The following is a 25,892-nucleotide window of genomic DNA, read 5'->3' on the forward strand; positions in this document are numbered from 1 at the left end:
TAAATTTAAATATGTATAATATTTTGTACTTAATCCTAACTGAATAATTATATAACAATGTGTTATAGCCACATCATTTAAACTAAAATAATCTCACAAGTCACAACTTAGATTTAGATTGATAATCATACGATAATGAGTCATAATCACATTCCTAAAAATAATGTCACAACTTAGTTTTAGATTGATAATCATACGATAATGAGTCATAATCACATTCCTAAAAATAATGTCACAACTTAATCCTAAATGAATAGTTATATAATAATGAGTTACGACTCATAAGTCATAACCTTTTCACAACCTAGACATAGATGGATAATTATATAATAACGAGTCATGACTAATAGTCTTTACACAACTTAGTCATAGATGGATAATCATGTGATAATGAATCATAACAACCTGCCGACGCTATTTCGTTTCATTTATGAGATTGAATCTCACATTTTAAACTTAGATGGATCATTATATTATATTAGTCATAGTTACTTTCCTCCAATTAAAATAATATCACGATTTAATACTAGATGAATATAATATGATAATAAATCATATTAATCGATACCATATATTATTATTTCCATGCCAAATTTAGAGAAAATTGAAATTCATGTATTCTATTGTCAAAATAGGTAGTAGTAAAATGGAAGAAAAGCCCCAAATTTAAGTGGAATACAGATATTACTAAAGGTAGTAATTAGCCCCCTTTTTAATTTTATCTTGGTAAAGGGATTCTTTAAATTTCATTTTGGTAGGATTGGCAAATCTTTATAAATTTTTATGTAACAAAGTAAAATAAAAGTACTATGAATAATTGAGGTAAGGGTGGCTGCCCGGGAATTGGACAGGTTGGCTAAGGTAGGAAACACTTGTCAAAGCAAAATGTGGGCCACCATACACCACTATATTTCCAGCCCATTGTTCTCTACTTACTCACTTTTTTTTTTCAAAATTTGAAATGATTTCATGATTTGGTATAGGTGGGTAAGAAATAGGTTATGAATATATTCCATGGCGAATTTAGGTGGAATAAGAAGTCGATCGACTCTATCAATGGCCTATGAGAGCTTTCAAATTTCATTAAATTTGACATTTGGTGTCGTCGATGATTCAACTGTACGATATCTTCGTACTCGCTTTTAGAGATTATGATTCACTTTCAGTCTTCACCCATCATTTAAAAAACAAAAAAATAATAATAATAATAATAGTAATAATAATAATTTAGTGAGAATCTAAACGAAAGGGGCCTCTATTTGCATTGGATTGGGCTTTTTAAGGGCAAAACAGTTTAGGCTGTTTAATAGTCCAATTAGCAATTAACAGTGTGAAACTATAGATAACTAAAAGAACTACTACCTCCGTCCCCTAAAATTTATCCCACTTTGATCTGGCACGAGTTTTAAGAAATGTAATGGAAAGTGAGTTGAAAAAGTTAGTGGATTGTGTGTCCTACTTTTATATATTAGCTCTATAATAAAATGTGAGTAGGAATGAGTTAGTGGAATATGAGGTCCAGTACCAAAATTAGTAAAAAAGTGAAATGAGATAAATTTTGAGGGACAAACGGAAATGGAAAAATGAGACAAATTTTCAGGGACGGATGTAGTAATTTATAAGATAATCACGAGCTATTTTCGAGAGATATAGATAACTATAAGCAAAAAAAAAGTAAAAAATAAAATTACTTGCAGGCATGATAACAGTTGCAAGTTATACCTACAATATTTTATATAAATGTGTGTGTGTAGTTATAATAATGTAATGTAGATTATATAAGGTGTTTATATTAAACATAATTCCCTATTACACATTCTTATATAGTATAGTTTGAAAAGACCAAAATAAAAGGCCCAAATTAAGAAATGTGGACCGTTGGGCTTCAATAATGGGTTTTAGAAGAGGCCCAAATTGAGAAGCAAGCTATCATGTGATTAATTTTTCATTATTATCTAATTAATTTTCTCCTATTATTTCTGAAACGGTAAAAGCATACTATCGTTTAGATGAAAAGGGTAATGTGGTAATTAAAAAAGAATAAATATGTTAATACTGGAAAAAGAATTTAGTTTCGCAGCCGCCGTATGCACTTATAAAGTTATTGGATGGTGGAGAATAAATTTGAAATAACTTTTCTTAACCAACAAGGATTCTCAAAGCTGCAAATCTGAAAAAAATTACCTACTTTATCAACTCTCTTTAAGCACTCACGATTGTTCTACAACGTGCTTACAACCAGATTAGAGCATTAAGCAACCGATGAAGAAGGCGCACGGCTCGATGTGCGTGCATCGTGTTAAGAGAGAGGCGCGCGTGTCGTTTCACGCAACGGCGTACACGTGTTAAGTGGTGATGATTGCTGATGCGGGACTCATGAATAATGTAAGCAAAATGCAGTTTCAGTTTGTGTGATTGCTGATGCTGTTATATGTTGTACAAATTAATAAAAGTGATTGATATATTGTAGAAATGAAAGTAGAATTCTGGTAAAGGTAACTAATAACTATATTATGTGTGTAGGAAATGGTATGACATGTTGCTACAAATTGTAATAAGTTGATTTATTGTGATAAAATTAAACACTAATGTCCACAAACACCTAATATTAGGTGCCCTGATAAGTTAATAATGTAACATCTGATGTAATAGTTAGGTATTCATACCGAATATAATTTGGGGTGTAAAATATAAAAAATAAATAAATATTGCTCCCTTAGTAAATGAATGTATAAAATATATTGAAATCGTGTTGCATTAAACAAAATAAAATATATGTATAGAGGAGTGAACGCTCGTCACTATAGACAAATTATTGATAATTTATTACATGAAAAATTCCTAAAATAACCCCCTAAAGTTGAGAGTGACAACATGTTAATAACTTAGTTACACACATTTTCAACTTTTTCAAAGGTCGGTGATCTATATGTCCCACCACCCCATATATTTGGTATGTACTATTTCCATATAAATTATGTAGGAAAATACAGTCATTTTAATTTTACAATGGATCTAATGCAATTTTTTGTTGAAAATATTATTAGTAAAATCGCTTAGTCCAATTACTTAATACATTTCGAACAGAAATTCAACTGGCAAGTGAAGACTTGAAGCTGATACATGAGTCGCGAATGTAGTAAAAGAATGTGTATTTGTCGAAAAATTGTGCCTCGACCTTCATTGTAAACTTAAATCTAAGGGGTGAATTGCAGCAAGAGTGATATAATTTTGAGTGAGACAGAAGAAAAAATGCATTTAATAAAATTGAAAAAGATCTTCAATATTTTTTTCTGCATCCCATGCATACATGAATTTAGAATGACGTTACGGCCGTAGAAGAAACAAACAATAAAAAGGTGGAATATAGTGTTCGGTTTGATAGATTAATGTCTCAATCTTCGTTGCAATTCAAATCTATAAAAGTGAGTTACAACTAAAGTCAAATACAGTAACTTAAAAATGAGAAAGAATAAGAAAAAACGATGTTAATGAAACAAAAGAACATAGCACAAGTCCTCCGATATTTTTTTCTGCGCTCCTACACAAGAATATGTAGTTCAATTTGTGTCTCATGCATATATTGTTCGGTTGCATACAGACAACGTGATATTTAATCTTGAGACATTGTTACATAAAACTAGTCTTAACTTATCTTCATTTGTAATTATATTATTCTTGAGTAACCACAAACTAGTATAATCTTGAGTAATACCGGAACAGGTTAATCTTCGGCAATCGAACATTTGCTTACTTGGTTAGAAGTCCAAGGGTAAAAAAGTAAACTCCAATATAAAGTACTATTCATTATAATGTGACTTCATGCAATGATTTCCACCTTTTCTCTTTCAATAACAAAAGCTACTTTGGCTTCTTCCTCCTTTCACTTCCACCTAACTTCCCTTTTTCTATATACTTCACACCCATCTCTTCATTTCTTCCCTTTCCCTCTCTCTCCACTCTTCCTCTCATATTCACACACATAGATCAACAGTGAGTGAGCAAAAAAAACCAATTTTTTTATAAAAAAAAAATAACATTTCAATGGACAACAAGAAGGCAATATTGAAGAACAGTTCAATCTATGGCTGCGGCGGCGACATGAAGAAAAGTCCATCTGAATTAGCTCTTCAAGAACTTTTTGCCTCTGAAAACGACAGAAAAATCCACCACTTTGAAGCCTCTGATTCCTATAATCTCTTTGCCATGGACCACTCCGATGATCATGCCACTTTCCCCTTCAAGAATTTGGTTAGTTCTTCACTTTTCCTCAAATAAAAATTTAATCTTTTTTCATGGTTTGGATGTTTTTGCCCATAGCTCAAGTTTTTCTGTGATGGGAACTTGAAAATATTAATGGGTTTTTGAAATCTTTGCAATAAAGTAAAGAATATAGAGTGAGGAAGTTTCAAGATTTCATTTTTATCATAGATGGACTTGTTTTGTCATATCTATACTTTATTGAATACTCTAGTTTTTTTATTTTCATGTTGTAGTTTTGTTTGATTTGATGAATTTTGATGTGGGTGTGAATGAATGGTTGATTACTTGATTGATTGTTCAACTTGGGAAAAAGTGTGTAAAACAACAGTGCCCAATTAAAGTGGTGTTTGGATTCTTTATGAGTCAATGTCTTAACTTTTATTAAAGTATAGTTTGGCAATATGAAAGCAATGATCTTTAACCACATAAGGCTTTTATGTGTCATTTCAAAGTAGGAATCTCCAAACCATTAAGCACTTTCCTTTTTGGAATTCATAGTGTTGAATGTTGATGTTGGGAGTCATCTTTTCTCTTTTCTTGAGATGAACATTTCAAGAACTGAAAAGGGGGATTTGATAACAATCATGGTTTGGTGATCAATCGAATTCGGATATTTGGGCTTGAAGTAGATGGTGTTCTTGCAAGGAGTTTGATATCTTGGTTGGTATGAATTATTGCTATCAGTGTGAGCATGGTGTTGGTGTTTGTTTAGATGGTGACAAAATTCTGAGTTTTGTTTTTTAAATTCAAATTTTTGTACCTTTTGCCCCTAATGTTTGTTTAGTGTTAGATTTGGCATGGAAAACACCACATGGAGAGAGAGAAAGAGAGGTGGTTGGACATAATCTTGATCTGCCAAAGGGGGGTTAGGATATGTCCATTGGCACTAAATGTTGCAATATTCCAAATCTCTCAACTTTACAAATTCAAAATATATGGGTTCAAATGTTGATACAAAAAAGTACTACTAACATCTTTAAAAAAAATCACTTGATTCATTTCACCAGACAGATTCTTGAGAGAAATGGAAAGATTTGAACTTAGCTCTATCTAATGCAGTGCTCGAGATATAGGTGCTTCGTCCCTGTTGTCTTCTAGTCTCGTATCATTTGCTCAAATTCTGATTCGTTAGTCATGTTTAAGACAGCATAAATCTGCCCTTTGTCTAAGTTAGGAAAGCAAGGTTGGGAGTGTGAAAATTGATGATGATTTATCAGTTTTACTACTTAGGAAAGTAACTCATTTAGTTAGATAGGTTGGAAGTGTGCAAATTGATGATGATTGATCACTTTTATTTTACTGAGATTTGTATAGCTATATACCTGCACATTATAAGTTTATCATTTCTACCAGATTGAATCTCTGAAGAAAGATACACAAATTGATTTTCTCTATTCCTCTAAAAACCACCATGGTACACTCCTCCCGCGAATTCGACTACGTATCTTTCTTGTCTCTCTCCGTCCTCACTATACAGCTTGCTCGATTCTCAGGAGATCCGTCGGGAAACATCTGCTCCTAACGCGTTGGCAGAGCCTCAAGTTTGGCCTTGGAAGTCTATATGTGGTGAGTCAAGTGAACTGCTTTATTTTTTTTTATTTTTTTAATTCTTTTTCTTTTTTATTTTTTCTTTTTAAAATATTTTTTTTTCTTCATACCAACTGATTGATTGATCATTTGTTCCTATTGTCACTTGTTGCTCTGTTTGACTCTTGTGTTCTTCTTCAGTTGACAGCCCGTCGTACGCCTCAAAGGGCTCGGAGACTCAAGCAGTAGGCGCCAGCAGCGGCTCGTCTCATGACCAGTCGGACGAAGAGGACATTGAGATAGAAGCCGGCTCTTATGACCACAGCACGAACCCCGCTGATGTCAAACGCATCAAAAGGATGGTCTCCAACCGCGAGTCTGCGCGAAGATCCAGACGAAGGAAGCAAGCTCACTTGGCAGATCTTGAACAGCAGGTGACGAAACGCGACCGTTTCCTTTTTTTGGCAATCACTTCACACTACAGTCGCAACACCCCTTATTCGATTATTTACTAATCGAGTAAGTGATGTCACGATTCAGTAATTCAAGGATTTGGTCAACTAAGTCAAAACCTTTTTTTAAGTAAAACTTAAAATCTAGCATGCCACATCTATTGACTAATCGAGTAAGGGGTGTTACAACATTCTTACTTTTCGCGCTGAAAAGAGACTAATTAATTTTCTTATATTTTTTTTGTAAATAGGTGGAACAATTGAGAGGTGAAAATGGAACTCTCTTCAAACAGCTTGCTGAAGCCACTCAGCAATTCAAAGATTCAACGACGAACAACCGCGTGCTGAGGTCAGACGTGGAGGCGCTACGAGCCAAGGTGAAGCTGGCCGAGGATATGGTGGCTCGGGGCTCGCTGACATCGAGCCTGAGCCATCTTATCCAAAACTACCTCACCACGCCACACGACTACGTGAACAGCAGCAGCGGTGGCAGCAGCAGCAGTATTCCCCCGATGATGGGGGGCCGTGCTGACGATGGCTCTCCGTATTCTGGATCAGCAGCGGTCCAGAATCCGGAGAGCTTCAGCAGCAACGGGGTGGCCGGACCGGAGATGTGGGGTTGGGAGGGCCATCATGGTCATCACAAATGAAGATTGAAGTGCTTTTGTTTACTTGTTTTTATCCATTTTTGTGTTGATTTGTTTGCTAGATTTTGTGTTGTTGCCTTTGGATGTGTTTGAACTGTGGTTGTGGAATTTAATAATACCTCTCCTTGCTTTGTTAGGTGTAGCATTTTTCTTAATTGTTTTACTTATTTTACATTAATTAATTTATAAAATTGACTATAGTAGGAATGGACTATTCTTTCCAATTAATTGTATTATTTTAAATGTTAGTTTATAAAATAGTTTATAGTAGGAATGGAATTTTCTTTATGATTCATTATTATGCTTCAAAATTACATTATAGATACTAAAGTTGACCATTCTTCTTTCGTCCACAATTAAATGTATATTTCTCATATCTATTTCAATTACTGTATTTTTCTTGCTCTCATATTTCAAAAATTTTACATTAAATTTAGTATCATCTACCAAAAGTTAGCAATTTTACATTTAAATTATGTTGTTCGCTAATTAAATTTATTGAAATTCAAGATTAAACTTATCAAAAAAATTTTTATCTTAACCTCTCTATTACAAAAAAATGGAAGAATAGTCTCCATCCGTTCCACGACAATAGATGCATTTCATTTTTTGCACTCGTTTTTGAAAAAATGATACTTAAATAGTTAAAATGGAGAGAGAATAATGTAAAGAAGAGTCTTATTATAATAATATTCTCTTATTTTACTTTTCTCTACTTTAAACTATTTATAATTATTTTTTTTAAAATGAGTGCGTAAAATGAAATGACTCTATTGCGGTAGAACGTATATACCCATTTTCAAATATACTCATTCAAATATATTTCAATTTAATAATTTTAATTTAGGATATTGGCATGTAATATCATGAAACTTTCAAAAGGTTGGATTTTTCCCACGAACTTTAAAATTGAAAAATAATATCACGAACTTTACCCCTAGTTTGTTTTTTCCCACCAATGGAAAAATTCCCACAAATAATATTATGATACGAATTTGTTTTCGTAATTTCTCGACAACGATTTTGAGAGCTTCAAGTTTTTCGATCTTTGAAGATAGTTTTTCTTGAAGCACATCCTACAAAATTGTTCTTCAATCTATTAAAATAACATGAATTTTTTCATTCATGGGAAAAAACAAACCGGGGGTAAAGTTCGTGATATTATTTGACAATTTTAAAGTTCGTGGGAAAAACCCAACTTTTTGAAAGTTTTGTGATATTGCCAATATCCCTTTTAATTTAAATCCCCTCCCGCCACCACCGGCCGGTGAGGAGAGGAGAGTTTCAGATCGCGGCGGTGGAGGATATGACAAATTAGGGCATTAGAATTTCGTTGATTTCAGCTAGCTTGATATGAATTTTGATCAATTGCTCATCAAAACGGTTCATGATCCACAAAATCAAATGAAAGATGAAAACATCCCCAATTTTATTTCAAAAATCTGCAGATAATCAATGAATCACACACCATAATTGAATCGATTCCCCTTCTCCGCGGCCGCCGCGAAGATGAAATCCAGATTATAGAGCAGCGGCACCATCGCGACGGAGCAGAGGAACACCAGCACCGGCCCCAAAATCCACATCAGCAGCGGCACCGCGCCGTAGAAGAGGCGATTCCCCACCGTGCTCAGCGCGAAGCCCCTCTCCAGCAGATCCGCCACGTAGTCCGCCGCGATGGCGCCGTCGGCGGCGCAATTGATGAGGTAATTGACCTGATTGAAGAAGCGGATGGAGAGGGAGTGGCAGATGAAGGAGAAGAGGAAGAGGAGGAGGAGCATCACGTATTTCACCGCCGTCATCAGCTCGCCGTGGCTGCCGTACACCGAGTCCTTCAGCGGCTTCTTCACGCTGTACGTGCTGCTCACCACCGCCGCCAGGGCCGAGCACAGGAGGATCGACGTCGTCGCCATCAGCGTGGACCCCATGATCGTGTTGCGGAGGGTCTGCACCGCGAGGATGTTCTTCTTCTCGTTGTCCTGCAAATTAATACGTTAATTAAATGAGTCAAGCTCGTCTCGAAGAAATCTCGTTTAGAAATTCGACCGTTTAGTTAAAAACCGAGCTCGGCAGATTATCGTTGAGTTAGTAAACATGCCGAGCTCGTATGAAAAAAAGGTTGTCAGAAATTTGACCGTTTAGTAAAAAAAGTCTCAGAAAAAGCTCATTAGAAGTTCGGCCGTTTATCTTATTAAAATGTCGAGCACGACATAATTGTTGATCCCAACCGTGCTCGTTACGCATGCGGGGCATATTTATACATGTTCGTGCCTAAATCGATCAAGTTGGCGAACATTAATAAAATCATCAAAGATATTGGACAATCATAATTATATAACTAAAGTACGAATTACATTATTCGTATTAGTATATGTTGACAATATTTGTTCAAAGCCCACATTCTTTTTTAACCAAGTAAGTACTACATAAAACATCTTTACATATAACATAATACCGTATGAATTTATGAAAAAAAAACGTTTCTTTTTCGCAAAATCACGAGTATGACAATAGATACAAATTTAATTATATTTTATTTTATTTTTGATTAATATGCCATATTAATTACCATCTACGCAACTCTGTGAGAGCGTATTTTAATGTATACTACTTGGATTAAGAACAAATATTAAGAGATCGGAATTGCTCGTTGAAGGAAATATCAGAAAAATACTAGTACTAAATTCGATCGTTTATTAAAACGGGTACGAACCTTGATGATGGAGGAGACCCAAAATCGACGGCCGCGGGCATTAGTTCCGATGACGGTGGTGAGGGGCTGTGTTCGAACCTTATGCCACAGCCATGCATGATACGCCATACATATCATCAACCCCATTGGCACCAGAACTACATCAAGATAACTAGTTCTCCACTCCATTCCTCTCTATATCTATATCTATATAATGCACAATACACCAAATATATATGTATTCTCAACTATATGTTTGTGTTTTCTTCACTTTTGTCTTGTTAAATGAGCAAAGACACACACAAACACATATATATAGAGTATACTATATCTATGTTTCTCTCTTTCTCTCTAAGTGTGTGTTTCTCACACAAAATAATATACTATGTGTATATATCATTTAATGAGAAAACAATGTATGGTTAATAAATTGCTCCAAATTTAGTAAGCGTGGTTGAGTGGAATAGTGAGTGGACACAAACCATATATATTTGTAAATTAATTGAACACATTTATTATACTATATGATCTTGTAACGATTATCAATAAAGAACTAGGATTACCATTAATTCCACTACATTTCTCATCATGAAACCAATATATTACATGACTATGAATGCATTTAACCATGTAACGTTATGACCCGTCCAATAATAAATTTATTTCAAAATGCCCTTTTACATGACCATGAATGCATCTAGCCTTGTTTTTACAGACATTTTGTTTTAACACGTTACATAGCATAAGTTTCCAACTATTTAAGTAAAAAATTAGATAGATATGTACGCCTAGCTAGAGTGGCAAATTATGTGGATTTGGTCATTATTGGATTAACGTGACAACGATCGAACTCAATAAGATCTAACCTGAACTTGACATGTTAAGAAAATTCTCTACCTAACAATTTGTTGTGCGATATAAATTAAGTTCATGGTTTTTTTTCTTTTTATTTTACGGTAATGAGCTTTAAAAACAGAAGTACAAATAAATTATGTCTAATAAAAATAAAATCATTGTCTAATATGAGGATTTTATTTCAAAAGATAAGAAAATATGCACACAAAATGTTTTTTCCGTCCGAAATACTCCATAAAGAGGCTATTACTTACCAACAATTGTTGCTCGATGAAGTAGCGAGGATCGTAAGAGCGAGCACTTTTGATGCTCGGTAAAACCTCATCAATTCTATTTTACTAGGCACATTGTTTATTTAACGGACACTTCAATACTCGTTAAACAACGTTTATTAATAGCAATATATTATATGTAAAAGCTGAATAATTTTGATAAAATAATACTACATCGTTACAAATCGTGACAATTGTATATATATGTGATCAATAGTTCCCTCAAAACTATAAACAATATGAGTGAAATTTTCATAAAATAGGATGCTTGTATTTTTAATTTTAGTGGATTGCAGTTTCAAATTGCAGTTATCTTGCGTTACGTATTAGACCTAACTAATTCTAGTGTGTAACTTCAGAGTTTCCACCAAACAAATAACATATATATAAGTGACATACACGTGTTTTTTAAACTTATTTATTGCAAATTCATTAATTAATTGGATTTAATTATAGTTCAATTAAGTCTCAACCACGAATTACAGCACGCAAAAAAGCCCCACTAATTATAACAACCCTTATGATTATGTATGATCACGTAGGCTGACTTTTTTCATGCATATTATATTTAGCATGTTCTATTTTCATATAAAAAGACAATTAAAAATGTTGGCATCAGCATAAATCGGTTGCCATCAATTGCAAAGTAGAGTATTAAATTTAAGTTTAATGGACTTTGGAGTGACACCAAAGGCCATCTTAATTATCAAGGAGATTATAAAGTTTTGAAAACATAAAACGACAAAGTGAAAAGTTTATTGTACAAAAACTTAAAAACAATATCATGTAGGAGTAATTAGAAAGTAACCCAAACACATAAATAAATAAGCTAAAATAATATCCAAAGGTATTAATTTTAAACTTTATTATTTGATAAGAAAGAAAAATTGTTGTTGCAAATATACGTAAGTTTTGTTGCAACAAATTGAACAAAAAGAAAAAGTTTTGTTGCAACAATAATTTTTCTGTTATCTATTGTCGCCAATTAAATAATAAACATAACCCCATGAATTTTTTTTTGTTGTAGCGTTAATCGGTCAATATTCGAATTTCTTCGATGATTTCTACATAAATATATTTTAAAATATTTAATTATTTATTTTAGCATTATAATTCACACATTCAGATCGCATACGTGATTTCCAATTTTTCGAATTTATTGATTATAAGAAAAGTGTCTTATATATTAATTGAGTGGGTTTACTTAATGCTTATTTACAAGCAACTAATGACTATGAATTTAATTTAATGCATAATTTATTTATAGAGTACTATTGTTTTACAAAGTTCATCGATTTGCTTATTAGATAAATGCAACTATTGAAATTAAGTAACATACGCGTTCTAAATTTTGTTTATATTAAATATCTGATTATGTACGTGTTGTAGGAAAAGCTAGATATTTTCGAGGTCAAAGATTTAAAATGTCAGTCATTTAAGTTGGATATATGAAAGCAACTAGTTCCTGAGTTTGTTACACATTCGTCAAATATTACTCTAAAATATAATAATACTACGTCAACCAATTAATTTTGCTGAGCATAAAAAATCTAGTAAAATTAGAATTATATCTTGATTTTTTCGGACATACTATATACTCCCTCCGTCCCGGATAATTCGTCCCAGTTTTCTATTTCGGTCCGTCCCACATAATTTGTCTCATTTCACTTTTACCATTTTTGGTAGTGGACCCCATATTCCACTAACTCATTCCTACTCACATTTTATTATAAAACTAATATATAAAGGTAGGACCCACATTCCACTAACTTTTTCAACTCACTTTTCATTACAATTCTTAAAACCCGGGACCGGTCAAAATGACCCGAATTATCCGGGACGGAGGGAGTAATATTTTATACATTTCTAGTTTTATTTTGCAACACCAAGATTTGGATGTATAATTATATATGGTATACTAGTCGGTGGTAGTTAACACTCACGTTTTAGTATATTAATTCAAGTTTATCAACGGCAATATAAATCTAAGCTAGTTCGGCGTTTTAGTATATTAATTGAAGTTTATCAACGGCAATATAAATCTGAGCTTGTTCGGCCTAATAATTAGGGTAGGTATATAATGAAGATCCTTTCTACTTAGAGACACAATTGCAAATTTAGCAAATGAAACTCGTGAGATTGAATACAAAGAAGAAGGTTGTCGACGGCGCTAGAGATAGAGACAACATAATGGTCAACACTGGTAATCGATGGTAGGTGAGGAGCGAATATGAACATCGACCTTTATGATTAGGGCGGAGCTACCGCATTGTGAGATCAACAGCAACTCCACCGAATTTAATGGAGTTTTCTATGTGTTATGGGTCAGCGGTGGGATCGATCCACATATATCACTGACTCCAGTTGGATCCATCATTGTATAGAGATGTAGGGATTAACCAGTTTTTTTCATTTTTTTGATGTGCTATCTTTATAAATTTATTCATGCTTTATAAGAGTATTCTATTCTATTCTATTCAATTCTATTCTATTTATTATTATTGGAGAAACTCATTACTTAAAAATAAAAGGAGAGGCCCAAACTATATTAATAAATGATTGTGGGCTGTGGTAACTCTGGCCCAAACTACATTAATAAATTTATTGTGTGCAAATAAATAAACTATATACCCAAATGGATCAATTACAATCAAGTCATTTCTCAACAAACTACCTCGTACTACACTTTGTGAAGAAAATTTTGAATCCATTATCTTGCTATTTATTTCAACAGTGGCGAACTCATTTTATCGATATTTTCATCTTTGTTTTTTCTTATCAAATAAACCAACCAACCTTATTAGTAACTAAAATTATCATCATACTATTATTCTCCACAACTAAATAACATACAAAAAAAAAAAAACCTTTGTTTCGATATTAAAAAAATAAAATTTTCTTTGGATACACCAAATAGAACGCTCTTCAACTTGCTTTAGAAAACGAGAAATCATCATCCGTGACGGCTCGAGACGCGGACGAGTAGCCCTCGCCCTCGCTCGCGTACGACGAGTAATCCTCGTCCCCCTCCCGCTCCTTCAACTCCTCGATCCTCGCGACCGCCTCGTCCATCCCCCACCTCTTCTCCACATTCGACTCGCAACAACACATCCCGATCTTCAGCAGCCTCAGCATCTGCCCCTCGCAGCTCCTCCCGAGCCCCATCTCCTTGTCGAACACCTCCCCCGTCCACTCCTCCCGCACCACCGAGTTCACCCACGTCGCCAGGTCGGCCCCCGGCCCCCGCCCGCTCTTCAGGTAGTTGGCCGGGAACCGCCCCGTCAGCACCTCCAGTATCAAAATCCCCAGGCTCCACACGTCCGTCTTCCGCGTCACCCTGTCGCTCTGCATCGACTCGGGCGACTTGTGGGCCACCATGAACTCCTGCGCGTGGTCCCTGTTGATCACAGGGGCCAGCGCGTAGTCCGAGACCACCGCCTCGAACGCGCTGTCCAGCAGCACGTTCGAGGACTTCAGGTGGCCGTGGGGGAGCGCGAGCGAGGGGAACTCTGCATACAGATGCGCGAGCCCCCTCGCCACGCCCTTCACGATTCTCAACCGGGTCGGCCAGTCCAACCCGGGCTGGTCTGGTTTTCTTTTCCCTGTTTTCGTAAAAACAGAGTAAGTAAAATACACAAAATTTAAATAGCGTAAATGTCAATTTTGGTCATAAACATATGAACAAAATACGAATTTGGTCCAAAACATTCACTTTATGAAAAACAGATCCATAACAAATGAAAATGTCGACGAAGTAGTCATTTTTTTTACGGTTCCGTCAGAAAGCTAACCGTCAGAAAACTAACCGTCAACGCTAATTGTACAATGACATGACCATTAGTTTGTTTTTCAAAAAGTGAATGTTTTGAACCAAATTCGTATTTTGGTCATATGTTTAGGACCAAAATTGAACTCATTTAAATAACCAAACCAAACCGAATCAAAAACACCTTAACGTACCGTGAAGGTGGCTAGCCAAGCTGCCATTTTCGACGAAATCACTGATAAGAAGCTTCTCCTCTTTCTTATAATAGAAAGCCACCAACGGCAGCAGATTCGGGTGCGTCACCCGCCCTAATTTCTTCATATGGTAATAAAAATCCTCTTTTCCGACATTAGACATCTGTTTGAACCTCCTCACAACGTAGGGCTTTCCGGTGAGAAGCAGAGCTTTGTAAGAAGAACCGAAGCTTCCGCTTCCCAAAACCTCCGCGGCGGCTTTCAGCAGATCTTCGAGCTCGAATCTCTCTCTCCCGCTTCTCACGAATTGAATCTTCCCTAGCTCCTCTGTTTTGTCGTGAATGGCATTGAAATTCTCTGTTTTTGTAGCTTCGTTTTTGAATTGGTTCACTGATTTCTGGTACCTCAGCGGCCGTGTTCGCCGGCGGCGCCACAGGAGGAGGAGGATCGAGATCAAGGCGACGGCCGCGGCCGCGGATGCGGATGCGGCCGCGATGAACGCGGTTTTCCTGTACCATATCTTCGGGCATGGAGATAAAGGAGGGCCGCATAGGCCGAGGTTGCCTGTTTGGTGACAAACAAGGTTAGGACATCAAATAAATTTAAAAAATTGACAACATAAAAACATTATTAAACCCCTCCAAAAATACTAATACTACTATACTAGTTGTTGTAAGCACATACTACTATTGTAAATTTATGATGCATGATTGAATAAGTTGACCTCTATTGCATTATTTCCTACTTCAACGTGCATCCCATTTCACTTAAATATTCCCTCCTCACTTTACAACCATTTCTTGCTACACCATGCAATTTTCATCAAAATGATGCATAAGCACTTTTACAACACAGACTATAAATTCTATTCAGACCTATAGTATCCACGTGTCATATCAATTGTTAAGATCATGTCCCACAAAAACTTTTTAAATTAAAAAAAAAAACATAATTTAAATGAATCTATAGATTAAATTTGGGAAGCACCCTAAATATAAATTCTTATTTGCCACGAGACGCTCCCTTATTGGCTACTTACGCCCTGTATAGACAGCTCTGCAGCACTCCGCACAGAGCCCAAGAATTGAAAAAAAAAGAAAAAATACCAGAAAACCCTTGTTGGCTATTCATATGCCCCTGTGCAGACTGCTCTGTAGTCTACACAAAGCCCATGACTTGAAAAAAAAAAGAAAAAATTACCAGAAAACATGCTTGCATTCTCATAGCTGAGGACGTCGGGGATGGCGCCGCGAAGCCTATTATTCGAAAAATTCGCTAGCAAACCCTCCTGCCAAAAATCCGGAATCTTCCCTTCAAACTGATTATTCTGAAACGAGAGATTCGACAGCTGCTGCATCCTTATCAAGCTGCTCGGAATCTTCCCCACAAAGCCATTGTTTGCCAAATGCACCTCTTTCAGCGCCGTCATCCCGTTGAAGGCCTTGTCGGGGATCGAGCCGCTGAATTTGTTGTGGCCGAGGTACAGGCGCCTGAGCCGCGTGAGCTTGTTTATATCGGCGGGGAAGGGCCCCGAGAAGCTGTTGTTGGCGAGGCTGAGGCTGAAGAGGTTGAGGGGCACGAGGACGGGGACGTTGATGGGGCCGGAGAGTCTCATGTTCTCGAGCTGGAGGCCGGAGATGTGGCCGTCTCTGCAGAGGACGGCGGTCCAGTTGGAGAAGTTGCCGGCGCAGATGGGCGCTGGGATGGTTTCCCAGTTGAGGGTTTGGGTGTTGGTGAGGTTTGTGATGAAGTCGAAGAGGATGCGTGTGTCGTCCGCGGAGACGGTGAGGGAGAGGAGGAGGAGGATGGAGAGGTAGAGATTGGTTGTGGGAGACATGATCATGTTTGGAAGCTACTATGTTTGTTGTTGTGTTAATTTTATTTCCTTTTTTTAAGGTTGTTTGATGTAATGAAGGGGGATTGTTGGAGATGAAGGATATAGGGAAAATGGGGATTGACAAAGTCGGCAGAAATGGTGGATGATTAGCTGTTGATGATCTTGGCCGGCTTGTGTGGTTTTTTCTTTATGTGATGTGTTTATTTTTTTATATGGTTTGATGAGTTTGAATTGGTAAGGATGTGAGTATTTTTCATTGTAAAGAGTGTTTGCATTGATTAGTTGTCATGATGTTTATGCATGTACTATGTTGTGATATCATATTTTATTGAGAATTATGTTGGGGTATATATATATTAGTGATGTGCATGATTTGTTAATGAAATGAGTTGTGAAGTGTAACTATAGTAGATTATGCAGAATAAAACAAGATTCTTGAAGTGTAAATAAATGATATGTGATATTTCATGAGAGACAATTGTCATATTTGCCGATGATTCCAACTCTAATGTTGGAGCTTTGCTTTTAGCCTTTTTTCATGAACAGTAAAAGAGATGGAGAACCCAAGAAATGTAATCTGTGCGTGTGGACATCCACAACGCTGACCACTGAGAAGTTGAATTTACTTATATTATTGACGTACTTTTGAACACTAAGAAAACATCACTTATGTGTGCTTGTGTTAGTCAAGCGATGGAGTACGTTGAGCCCGAGCAAAAGATCACGGATTTGAGTCCACCATAAAAGGACCTTTAAAATTTATGTTTATTTGCCCATTCATAAAATAAAATAAAAAAAAAACTCACCTACACTATTCATAAGTTCTTATTTTTCTTTCCGTTTTTTCTTAATTACATATTCCAAATACGATGCATAAACATCATAAAACTTGATACTTAGGCACATTGTAATTCATAAAACTACAAAATTCATATTTTAGAATAATCTTGAAATTTAATCTTCTCCTCAACCACACTCAAGGATGATTTGTGCCACAAATCGAACTAAACAAAAGAATTCCATTCCAAATTATATATAGGTGGTGTTCGGTTTCCAAGATAAAATAATAATATCAAGATATAATCTAGGATTGAGTTATAAGATTATTTTAGTCACAAAGGGTTAACTATGACTAACTATCTCATTATAATCCATCTAGGGATAGAGATTGAGTTGCAGGACTGAATCTCATGAACCAAACACACTACAAATTTAATCCCGGATACAATCTTGCAAACCGAACAAAATACAACAAATCCAAATCAGCCTTGAACCATCCACAAACAATCCAAATCAAGATACATTCCTAACGTAAAATCCTATATTAACTCATTAATCACTCTTTCACTTACAAATACGTGCAAAGTGTCTAACTGGAATGTAATAAATGAAACTTACATATATAGTTATGATTTTGAAAAATGTAGTTGATAAACATTTTAATGGATTGAGAGGTTGAATCACTTGACGCAATTTTAAAAAATATTGACAATAAATGTAATTTAGTAGTACCAATCTAAAAAAAAGTTCTCTACAAAAATTCTAAAACATGTCCAAATTCAACTCTAATATTAACCAAAATGTCTTCTCTAATAAAAAAAAAAAGTAATATAGGCATCCTTGTTTGGCTTGTAAGTTTTTTGTATCAAAACAGAGAGAGAAGCATCACATCACTCCTAAACCTTCTTCTCCCGACGCTCCTTGAGCCGCTGTAAAAATTCCTCTACCTTCTTCACGAAAACCCTATCCGACTCATCAGCGTGCTCCTTTTCCGATGCCCAACATAGTATAGCGTCTTCTTGCAAAATGCCTTTGTCGTATAGAAGATGCAAAATCTTGGGAAATAGATATTCATATTCTGTTGTAGACTCTACACACATTTCTTCAAACTTCAGTAGCACCTCAATCTCTTCATCTATGCTAGGCAGGAAATACTTCAAAAGCTTTCCCCAAAGTTCAATCACACCATCAGTGATCTGAAACAGTTCATATGCAGAGTTATCATGGGGAGTGTCCACGGCATACTTCATCATCGCGTAGAACAACGCGCTGGCAGAATGAGTAGAATCCAGTTCATACAACAACCTCAGTGTCGTAACTACTGATATTATACGCTCTTCTTCTATATCTTCGTGTATAGTCTTTAGAAAAAATGCCTCAACCTCCTTTTCGAAACGGGCATAATTTGATATATCTCCATTGAAATCAGATTCATCGCCAGAATCGAGTCCCACCTCTTCTGAAGTACTTTCCGCGTTTGATATATCCAGTTCATCAGTGGCAGATGTGATCATTTCAACAAGCTGATCGGCAGAAATTGGCGCCATTGAATGCCTCCGTTCTTCTTCACCAACTGACCAGATAAAACCAGCCCCGCCAACCTCAGATGCAGCCTGCATTTGCAAGTCAGATACCGATGTGATTTCTACGTTCCCACTACTATAACCAGCATATAAATATTCAAGCTCTTCATCACTGTCTGAGTCTTGTATGACAGGCTGTTGGAGTAGAGAAACCTTTAAGTAAGCAGGCACAACAAAATCTTGCCCAATTACGACATTGAAAGATAATACGGTGCCAGCTTCAAGAACCACTCCGGACTTCATGGTCACCCCATCACACACTATTGCATGCTTTAATCTACAGCCATCCTCAATCTTCACCTTATTCCAGATGTAGCATCCATCAATTGAAACATTTGATCCAATGACACAGTCTTCACCAATGACAGAATTGGAAACTTCTGAGTGCTTTCCAATAGTGGTGCCACTTCCAATAACAGGATAAGAAGGCCACCTCTGTATTATATCTTTGCTAATAGTGTCATAGCTCCTGTAGCTCTCCACCCTTTCTGCATAACTTGAATGAATTTCATGGGTGAAAATTTTGTAACGCTCAAGTTCATCATCAAGTAACACCTGGACAAGACGGCGTAAATCCTGGTAGTCAAAATAGTCCTTGAAAAGTTCCAGAACCACTGGAGAACATATGTCAATATAGCAGTCCTGCTTATCATTGAGAAGAGGAGTGCGAGTCGTATCAGACTTTGAAGTATCATAATATAAAAGCTCTTTGGTTTCAGGGTCAATTGCCATAAACAGCTCCTGATTTGTTGCTGGAGACGACGGCTTTGACTGTTTGATTACCATAGTCATTACTGCAATGCTATCCCTCTTCTTTCTCTCGTTGTGTTGTTTAAGAACCTCATCTCTTTTCTTTCTCTCTTTGTGTTGTTTAAGAACCTCGGTTAGTGACATGTCGGTCACAGTATCCCCAGTTACAAGAACAAAATCTCCATGTATCACATCCATATCATATATCGAGCGTAGAGCATCTCCAGTACCCATGGCTTTGCAAGACTTGATTGTAGAAACAGAAAAGTTTGGCTGATTGAGCCAGTTGGAGTTTTCCAAATAGTCAACCACTTGGTTGGCATGAGCAGAGCAAAACACGAAAACCTCCTTAACTCCAGCAGATTCAAGCCACGACAAGGTGTATTCAATCATAGGTGCGTTCACCAGTGGCAGCAGTACCTTGGGGCGTTCGAGGGTAATAGGGTGGAACATAGTGGCAAAGCTATCGGCCAACAGGATGGCCTGCAAGGGCCCTTCCCCTCCTGCATCTCCGCCTCCCTTGCTCACTTTCTTCGCCACCATTGCGCAGTCACCAAATTTATGCAGCTGTTATGCATCACACGAGAAAGCCAAAAGTGAGTGCGCAAGAAAGATTTATGAGAATTTACATAAAAGAAAGGAAGGGAGGAAATCCAAATCATGCCATGCCTACGAGACAAGTACAATGTACACAACCATTACACAAATGAGCACCATGCCATAATTCTTTTGCCAGGATACTACTATAAACTTAAAAGTCTTTTAGAACAGAATTTATAGCACTCGATAAACTGCGACTGGTGTATCTGAAAAACTAAATACGAGAAAGCGACTGGATTGATTGTTAAAGTTTTGGTTTAAACTGAGAGCAGACTTCTTCAATACTAAGGGTAATGAATTGTGATCAATGATATTATAGACTTAAGGGGAGTGTTAGGGTGCCACCACGCCTTAAAATAAGGCCATACCACATTCCTAGCCAATCATTTGTACACGTGGACGAATAATAAGCTGTCACGTGGCCAAAAAAAATAATTTCAAGGATAAAAAAAGAAGGCCAGCAATATTTAACACCTTATACAGCAATCTATATCCAACACGTTAGACAGTAATCTATAGATTGCTGTCTACCATATTGAATATTGTTGTGTAGCGTTTATAATATTGTTGTATAAGTGGTGTCACGGTGTCATTTTAAGAGGAGTTGTCATTTTAACACAAACCTATAGACTTATAGTAGCAAATTGAATAATGAAGACGATATCAACAATTTAGCATCTACCAAATTGAACAATGAAGACGATATCAACTATGCAGCTATACAACTCCGGCAAATTGAATTATGAAGACGATATCAACTATACAACTATAAAACTCCGGCAAATTGAATTATGAAGACGATATCAACTATACAACTATAAAACTCCGGCAAATTGAATAATGAAGACGATATCAAGTTATAAACTGTACAAATTTAGCATGCACACTATCTAGCTGTGGCAATTCAACATAACCAGGGCTAAAATTCCACCATTAGATGCTAGTTACTACGCAAACAACGAAGCAAAATTAACAGCGTAGGCGAAATTGAACTAATTAGCCAAAATCAGCAAATCAAACAAAAAAAAAATGATAAAAAAATGGACGCGCACCAGAAATCGGAGCCGGAGAAGATGAATTTTCCGGCGGGAGTGTTATTGATTTGATATTTGTGAGTTATGTATTCTACCCCCTTATATAGGACTTGGAGTATAATCGAAAGAATAAATATAATTACCTACTTCATGAAAAGTTTTATTTTTAATAAATAGGTTAAAATGGAAAGAGTTTCTATTTTTTTTGGTAATCAGAAGAATTTATTCGTAATTTTCTCATGATTTAGAATATCTTATTTATTATTTTGTCATATCTTTAATCTTTTGCTATGGCTTAATGTGATTTACCGTTATTATTTCCATATATTGTTAGGATTAGATTGTTTTATAATTTGATTTATTTTTTTAATTTATTAAAGATTTCTTTTACCATGGAGTATATATCGTCATATCTTTTATAATTTGATTGTTTTATTATTATTATTATTATTATTATTATTATTATTATTATTATTATTATTATTATTATTATTATTATTATCAATAAATTAAATTAAATTAAATATTAATCATTCTCATTATGTATCTCTACAGGAGAAACCGATTTCTCTTCTCTCTCCCACCAAATTCAACTGTAGTATTATCCAAAATTAGTTATAACACCCGTGCTATGCACGGGCCAAATAATTTTTACGTGCTCATTACATATTCTCAATAAATCAACATAAATGAGGATTAATAAAAACCACAAGTGTTACATGCATACATATGTTGATCAGACAACCACAAATTTAACAACGATACATATGTTGATTAGAACAATTATGTATACTTATTTCAAATAGAACAATTATGCTTCCACATACGGTAAATGAGACAAACTCAAAAGAAAAGTGAGACATCTTTATTGAACGAATAGACTATATAAAAAACATGAACATAAAGCAACCCTAAAAAAAAAATACTACTAATATATATTACCCACATTTTTGAAAAATATACACTTTGTTTTGGTTGTGGTTCTGTAGGTGCATGTGGTTGTGTGTGCACGATTTTTGTGTCTTTCACCGTTTGAGAGAAGTGAGCATGTTGGCTTCGTGGAGGCAACGATAGGAAAATGAGAACGCCAGAATGGGTGATGGACTGATTTCTTCTCTTGTTAATTTTTTCTTTCTTTGTCACAAATTTCTTTCGCACAACACCTTCGTTCTCTTATTTTTCGAAGAATGCTAAGATGGATTATCTGATTCTCTAACTTAACTCTTCTAATGTAATTAGGCTGTAATGATGATTCTGTCACTTGCGATGCTCGAGAATTCCCTTTTACATTACTCAAGATTGATACACTAAATATGACCGTATAAGGATAATAACTTTTCAAAAGTACAACATTATTAAAATTGAGCAAAAGAAATGATATAAAAACTCAAAAACCAAAATACAAAAGGAATCCTAATTCATAAATATTGGTAAATTTATTACTATTAAATATCATACTATTATACTACTACTAATCTCATAAATTATTACAAAATAAAAAATTAATACTAAAAACCGCCACCCATCAAATTAAACTGAATATCATACTATTATTATTATACTAATCTCACAAATTATACAAAATAAAAAGTTAGTAATACTTGAAAACCGCCACCCATCTAATTAAAATAACAATTATACATAAAGTTAAGAAATAATTAAAACACAAAATTGAACAAATATAGCCCAAGTCATTAAATATAATAACCTAAAAATTTTGTTTTCTTTCTCTTCAACCTTTTCTCTGTTTCATTTCATTGCCTCAATTCGAAAATACAACAAACCCAGTTGATGAAGCCCATTTCCTCCGATTCCACCAAAACCATCGACCTCTTCCACCGTCTCTATCCCTTGTCGCCGACTTCCTGCCCAATTCAATTTCGAAAGTTCAATGACAAAGTGGTTCCTCAGGTAAATTATTACAGAAAAGAGATATAATTAGGAGTTGCAGATGACCGAAACTCAATCAATTTAAATGCAAACCTGAAATTAACTAAATAATATATATGTAGGTGCGAATTCTTCAGGCACCCTCTTTCCTCTCAGTTGGGTTTTTCCTTTTGATTTAGCTTATTCGATGGCACAACTCGCCGCTTAAGACGAAGATTCCCTTGACGTTCTACGTGACAACATTCGTCTGCTGCGGATGCTGCTGCTTTAGTTTCCGGCGCTTCTCCATCTTCCAGATAGAGCGAGGCATTGAAAAGCGTGGGCGAATGGTCGGATCTGCCGAGATGGAAGGTGTTCATCCGCTGGTTCAACCACACCAGTGGCCATTTGAGTAAGACAAAATAAGGAGCACTCCATAGTAGTACTTCTAATTCTGTTTTGTGTATCACTTCATCAAATATTTATCATAGTGTTCAAACTTCCTATGTAACCTACTTCTTGGGAAGACCTGCAAAATAGGAGTAATTTCTTGGGAAGAAGCAAAATTTCTGGAGAAGATACAAAAGTCTATTATGCATACATATACACACAGCTATATATACACGCAGCTGCAGCCCTATTAACTTGTGCAGCTTTGCATAAAAAAAAAATGGACAATACAACCAAATTTTTCCTTCCTTATCATTTTCCCGCCAAAATTAGCTCCCAAAAACTATCCCTTTGTATAATGAAAGATGTCTACTCTAATAAAAAAAAATTGTAGACATCTTGGAATTAAATTAGTACTATTTGATCTTTAAATAAATTATTTGCATCTAATTAAAAATATCGCTTTAATAAAATTATCCAATTCAAAGCAACACATCATTCTTCGGCAAAGCTGAAAGAATAAAGATATATTAACAACTCAGCCCAGCATTTCTTTTTTAAAAATGTGCATGTTGAGCTGTGACGAGCGCGATGGGTGTTGAGCATAAAAGTGAAGAAGATAACAAATAAAAGATTCTGAATATATTATGTCTTCATACATGGTATCATTCTTCTCTCGAATGCTTGTGCTGAATGCTGTTTCTTTTGAGTTCATTTATTGATGAGAAATCGTATTCCTTCGAGTTGTCAGTTGTTGAGATAATACTCTGATTTTATTCAAGCCATTCCATTTATTTTGAGCTATGGTCGAGTTTCGTTGTTTTCCCCTTTCTTTCTTTAATCCTCCCTCTAGTCGCAGTCGCAATCAACCGTGTTTTCTATCCTTAGGAAATGTGTTAGGCACATTCATGTGAAACATAAGAGTACGCACAACATCTAAAATATGACGATGCTTGCGCTCAGCTACCCCATTTTGTTGAGAAGTGTGAGAGCAAGAGGTTTGATGAATTATACCATGAGATTCACAAAAGTCTTGTTCTTTTCATAAAGTTATAATAAAATACTATATAATTTTGTTTATTTTTGTTTTTTCATAAATTTCTGTAAAAAATCAGTTTAAAATTATTAAATAATACTCCCTCCGTCCCAGATTTATAGTCACATTTTGCCATAAAAGTCCGTCCCACATTTATAGTCACATTTAGAATTTTTCATATTTAGACACAAAATTTTAACCCATTATTCACTAAAATTACACCCAAATGCCATTATCTACATTAAAATAAATCAAAACAAAAATAAAAAAAAAACCAAAAAGTCAAAGAGGGACTTACCTTCAACCAACTCACTTCATTTATTACACATCCATCATCTCACTTCATTTATTACACACTCCATCTTCTCACTCCACCATGTTATTTCATTTATTACACACTCCACATCTCACTTCATTAATTACACACATCATCAATTCCTTAAAATTCGTGCCATAACTAAATGTGACTATAAATGTGGGAAGGAGGGAGTAATATTTATATTTGATTTTAGAATTGTTTGAGCGTTGTTAAGAATAAGAAATAATTGCAGCCTAATATGATTCCACCCTAAATAAGAACGTGACATGAAGTAGATGAATCATGAAAATGGCTACGCAAACTATTTGATCCAGCAATATTTCCATATTTTTGTTGTAGTGATTTTCCATATTTTCACATTTTCATCAATGTAATTTAATAGTGATTTAACTTTACAAATATAATAAAAATGTAAGGTCATTTTGTTTATACAATTTTTATTTGTTAATTTATCTTTATTCTCATCTTTGTTCTTTATAGTACCATGACTTTCAGTATTTATGTATTTTGGTTAATTTGTGTTTATATAAAATACCTATTCAAATCTGTGTAGCCCGTTAATATGGTAAATACCGGTGTATTCTTTGATAACAAATACTTACTTCTCTCAAATCTCGGTATATATAATATATATGAAGTGGCGGATCCAGAAATGATAAATGGAGGGGGCGAAATATATATTAGTAGGTTGGTTTAGGGCGAAAATGATAATTTTTTTCAATTTTCGGAGAGACGTCGGGGCAAATAGAGGGGGCGGACATAGTAATTTTACGTCCGGATAAGAAGAAATTAGTCGCACGGAGGGGGCGACCTCCGCCACTGTATATATGTCAATCTCTCCTAGTATCCTCTGCATCGACTTCTCTTTCCCTCACATCCATAATCTGTATTTACATTTGGATCACAAAAAAGAATGTCGAATTCGCTGGTTGATCGACACTAAAGGGAAGCGAGTCTTGTTCGCGGAGGCAAGCAAGGACTGCGTGGACTTCCTCTTCCACATACTCTCGTTGCCTGTGGCCACCA

At 35.4% G+C, this 25,892-nt stretch overlaps 4 protein-coding genes across 4 annotated transcripts; 1 reads left to right on the top strand and 3 right to left on the bottom strand.

The window, feature by feature from the left end:
- The first annotated feature begins 3,896 nt into the window (after positions 1 to 3,896).
- Positions 3,897 to 7,025, top strand: LOC125190419 (bZIP transcription factor RISBZ4-like). The gene is made up of 4 exons (XM_048087732.1): positions 3,897 to 4,251; positions 5,757 to 5,829; positions 5,992 to 6,224; positions 6,494 to 7,025. The coding sequence occupies exons 1-4, from the start codon at positions 4,045 to 4,047 to the stop codon at positions 6,890 to 6,892; spliced, it is 912 nt and encodes a 303-aa protein (XP_047943689.1). The 5' UTR covers positions 3,897 to 4,044; the 3' UTR covers positions 6,893 to 7,025.
- Positions 7,026 to 8,294: 1,269 nt separating this feature from the next.
- LOC125187804 lies at positions 8,295 to 9,934 on the bottom strand. The gene is made up of 2 exons (XM_048084447.1): positions 9,603 to 9,934; positions 8,295 to 8,868 (listed from the first exon to the last, which is right to left on the bottom strand). The coding sequence occupies exons 1-2, from the start codon at positions 9,768 to 9,770 to the stop codon at positions 8,350 to 8,352; spliced, it is 687 nt and encodes a 228-aa protein (XP_047940404.1). The 5' UTR covers positions 9,771 to 9,934; the 3' UTR covers positions 8,295 to 8,349.
- A 3,443-nt stretch (positions 9,935 to 13,377) lies between these two features.
- On the bottom strand, positions 13,378 to 16,511 carry LOC125190072 (probable LRR receptor-like serine/threonine-protein kinase At4g31250). The gene is made up of 3 exons (XM_048087269.1): positions 15,869 to 16,511; positions 14,669 to 15,232; positions 13,378 to 14,310 (listed from the first exon to the last, which is right to left on the bottom strand). Exons 1-3 carry the CDS (start codon positions 16,509 to 16,511, stop codon positions 13,634 to 13,636), a joined length of 1,884 nt encoding a protein of 627 aa, XP_047943226.1. The 3' UTR covers positions 13,378 to 13,633.
- Positions 16,512 to 17,988: 1,477 nt separating this feature from the next.
- Positions 17,989 to 21,310, bottom strand: LOC125191166 (translation initiation factor eIF-2B subunit epsilon-like). Its single transcript, XM_048088657.1, has 2 exons — positions 21,271 to 21,310; positions 17,989 to 20,185 (listed from the first exon to the last, which is right to left on the bottom strand). The coding sequence occupies exon 2, from the start codon at positions 20,159 to 20,161 to the stop codon at positions 18,182 to 18,184; it is 1,980 nt and encodes a 659-aa protein (XP_047944614.1). The 5' UTR covers positions 20,162 to 20,185; positions 21,271 to 21,310; the 3' UTR covers positions 17,989 to 18,181.
- Between the last annotated feature and the right edge of the window lie 4,582 nt (positions 21,311 to 25,892).

The sequence above is a fragment of the Salvia hispanica genome, chromosome 5 (genome assembly GCF_023119035.1).
Source record: "Salvia hispanica cultivar TCC Black 2014 chromosome 5, UniMelb_Shisp_WGS_1.0, whole genome shotgun sequence".
NCBI lineage: Eukaryota > Viridiplantae > Streptophyta > Magnoliopsida > Lamiales > Lamiaceae > Salvia > Salvia hispanica.

Bases quoted from the DNA above. Each gene is read 5' to 3' on its own strand.
- LOC125190419 (XM_048087732.1), top strand. From the start codon at position 4,045: ATGGACAACAAGAAGGCAATATTGAAGAACAGTTCAATCTATGGCTGC. The intron at 5,830-5,991 runs GTGAGTCAAGTG...GTTCTTCTTCAG, and splicing joins GCCTTGGAAGTCTATATGTG to TTGACAGCCCGTCGTACGCC. The intron at 6,225-6,493 runs GTGACGAAACGC...TTTTGTAAATAG, and splicing joins TGGCAGATCTTGAACAGCAG to GTGGAACAATTGAGAGGTGA.
- LOC125190072 (XM_048087269.1), bottom strand. From the start codon at position 16,511: ATGATCATGTCTCCCACAACCAATCTCTACCTCTCCATCCTCCTCCTC. The intron at 15,233-15,868 runs GTAATTTTTTCT...GTCACCAAACAG, and splicing joins GAATGCAAGCATGTTTTCTG to GCAACCTCGGCCTATGCGGC. The intron at 14,311-14,668 runs GTACGTTAAGGT...TTACGAAAACAG, and splicing joins CTTGGCTAGCCACCTTCACG to GGAAAAGAAAACCAGACCAG.
- LOC125187804 (XM_048084447.1), bottom strand. From the start codon at position 9,770: ATGGAGTGGAGAACTAGTTATCTTGATGTAGTTCTGGTGCCAATGGGG. The intron at 8,869-9,602 runs GTTCGTACCCGT...ATTAATTTGCAG, and splicing joins GGGTCTCCTCCATCATCAAG to GACAACGAGAAGAAGAACAT.
- LOC125191166 (XM_048088657.1), bottom strand. From the start codon at position 20,161: ATGGTGGCGAAGAAAGTGAGCAAGGGAGGCGGAGATGCAGGAGGGGAA.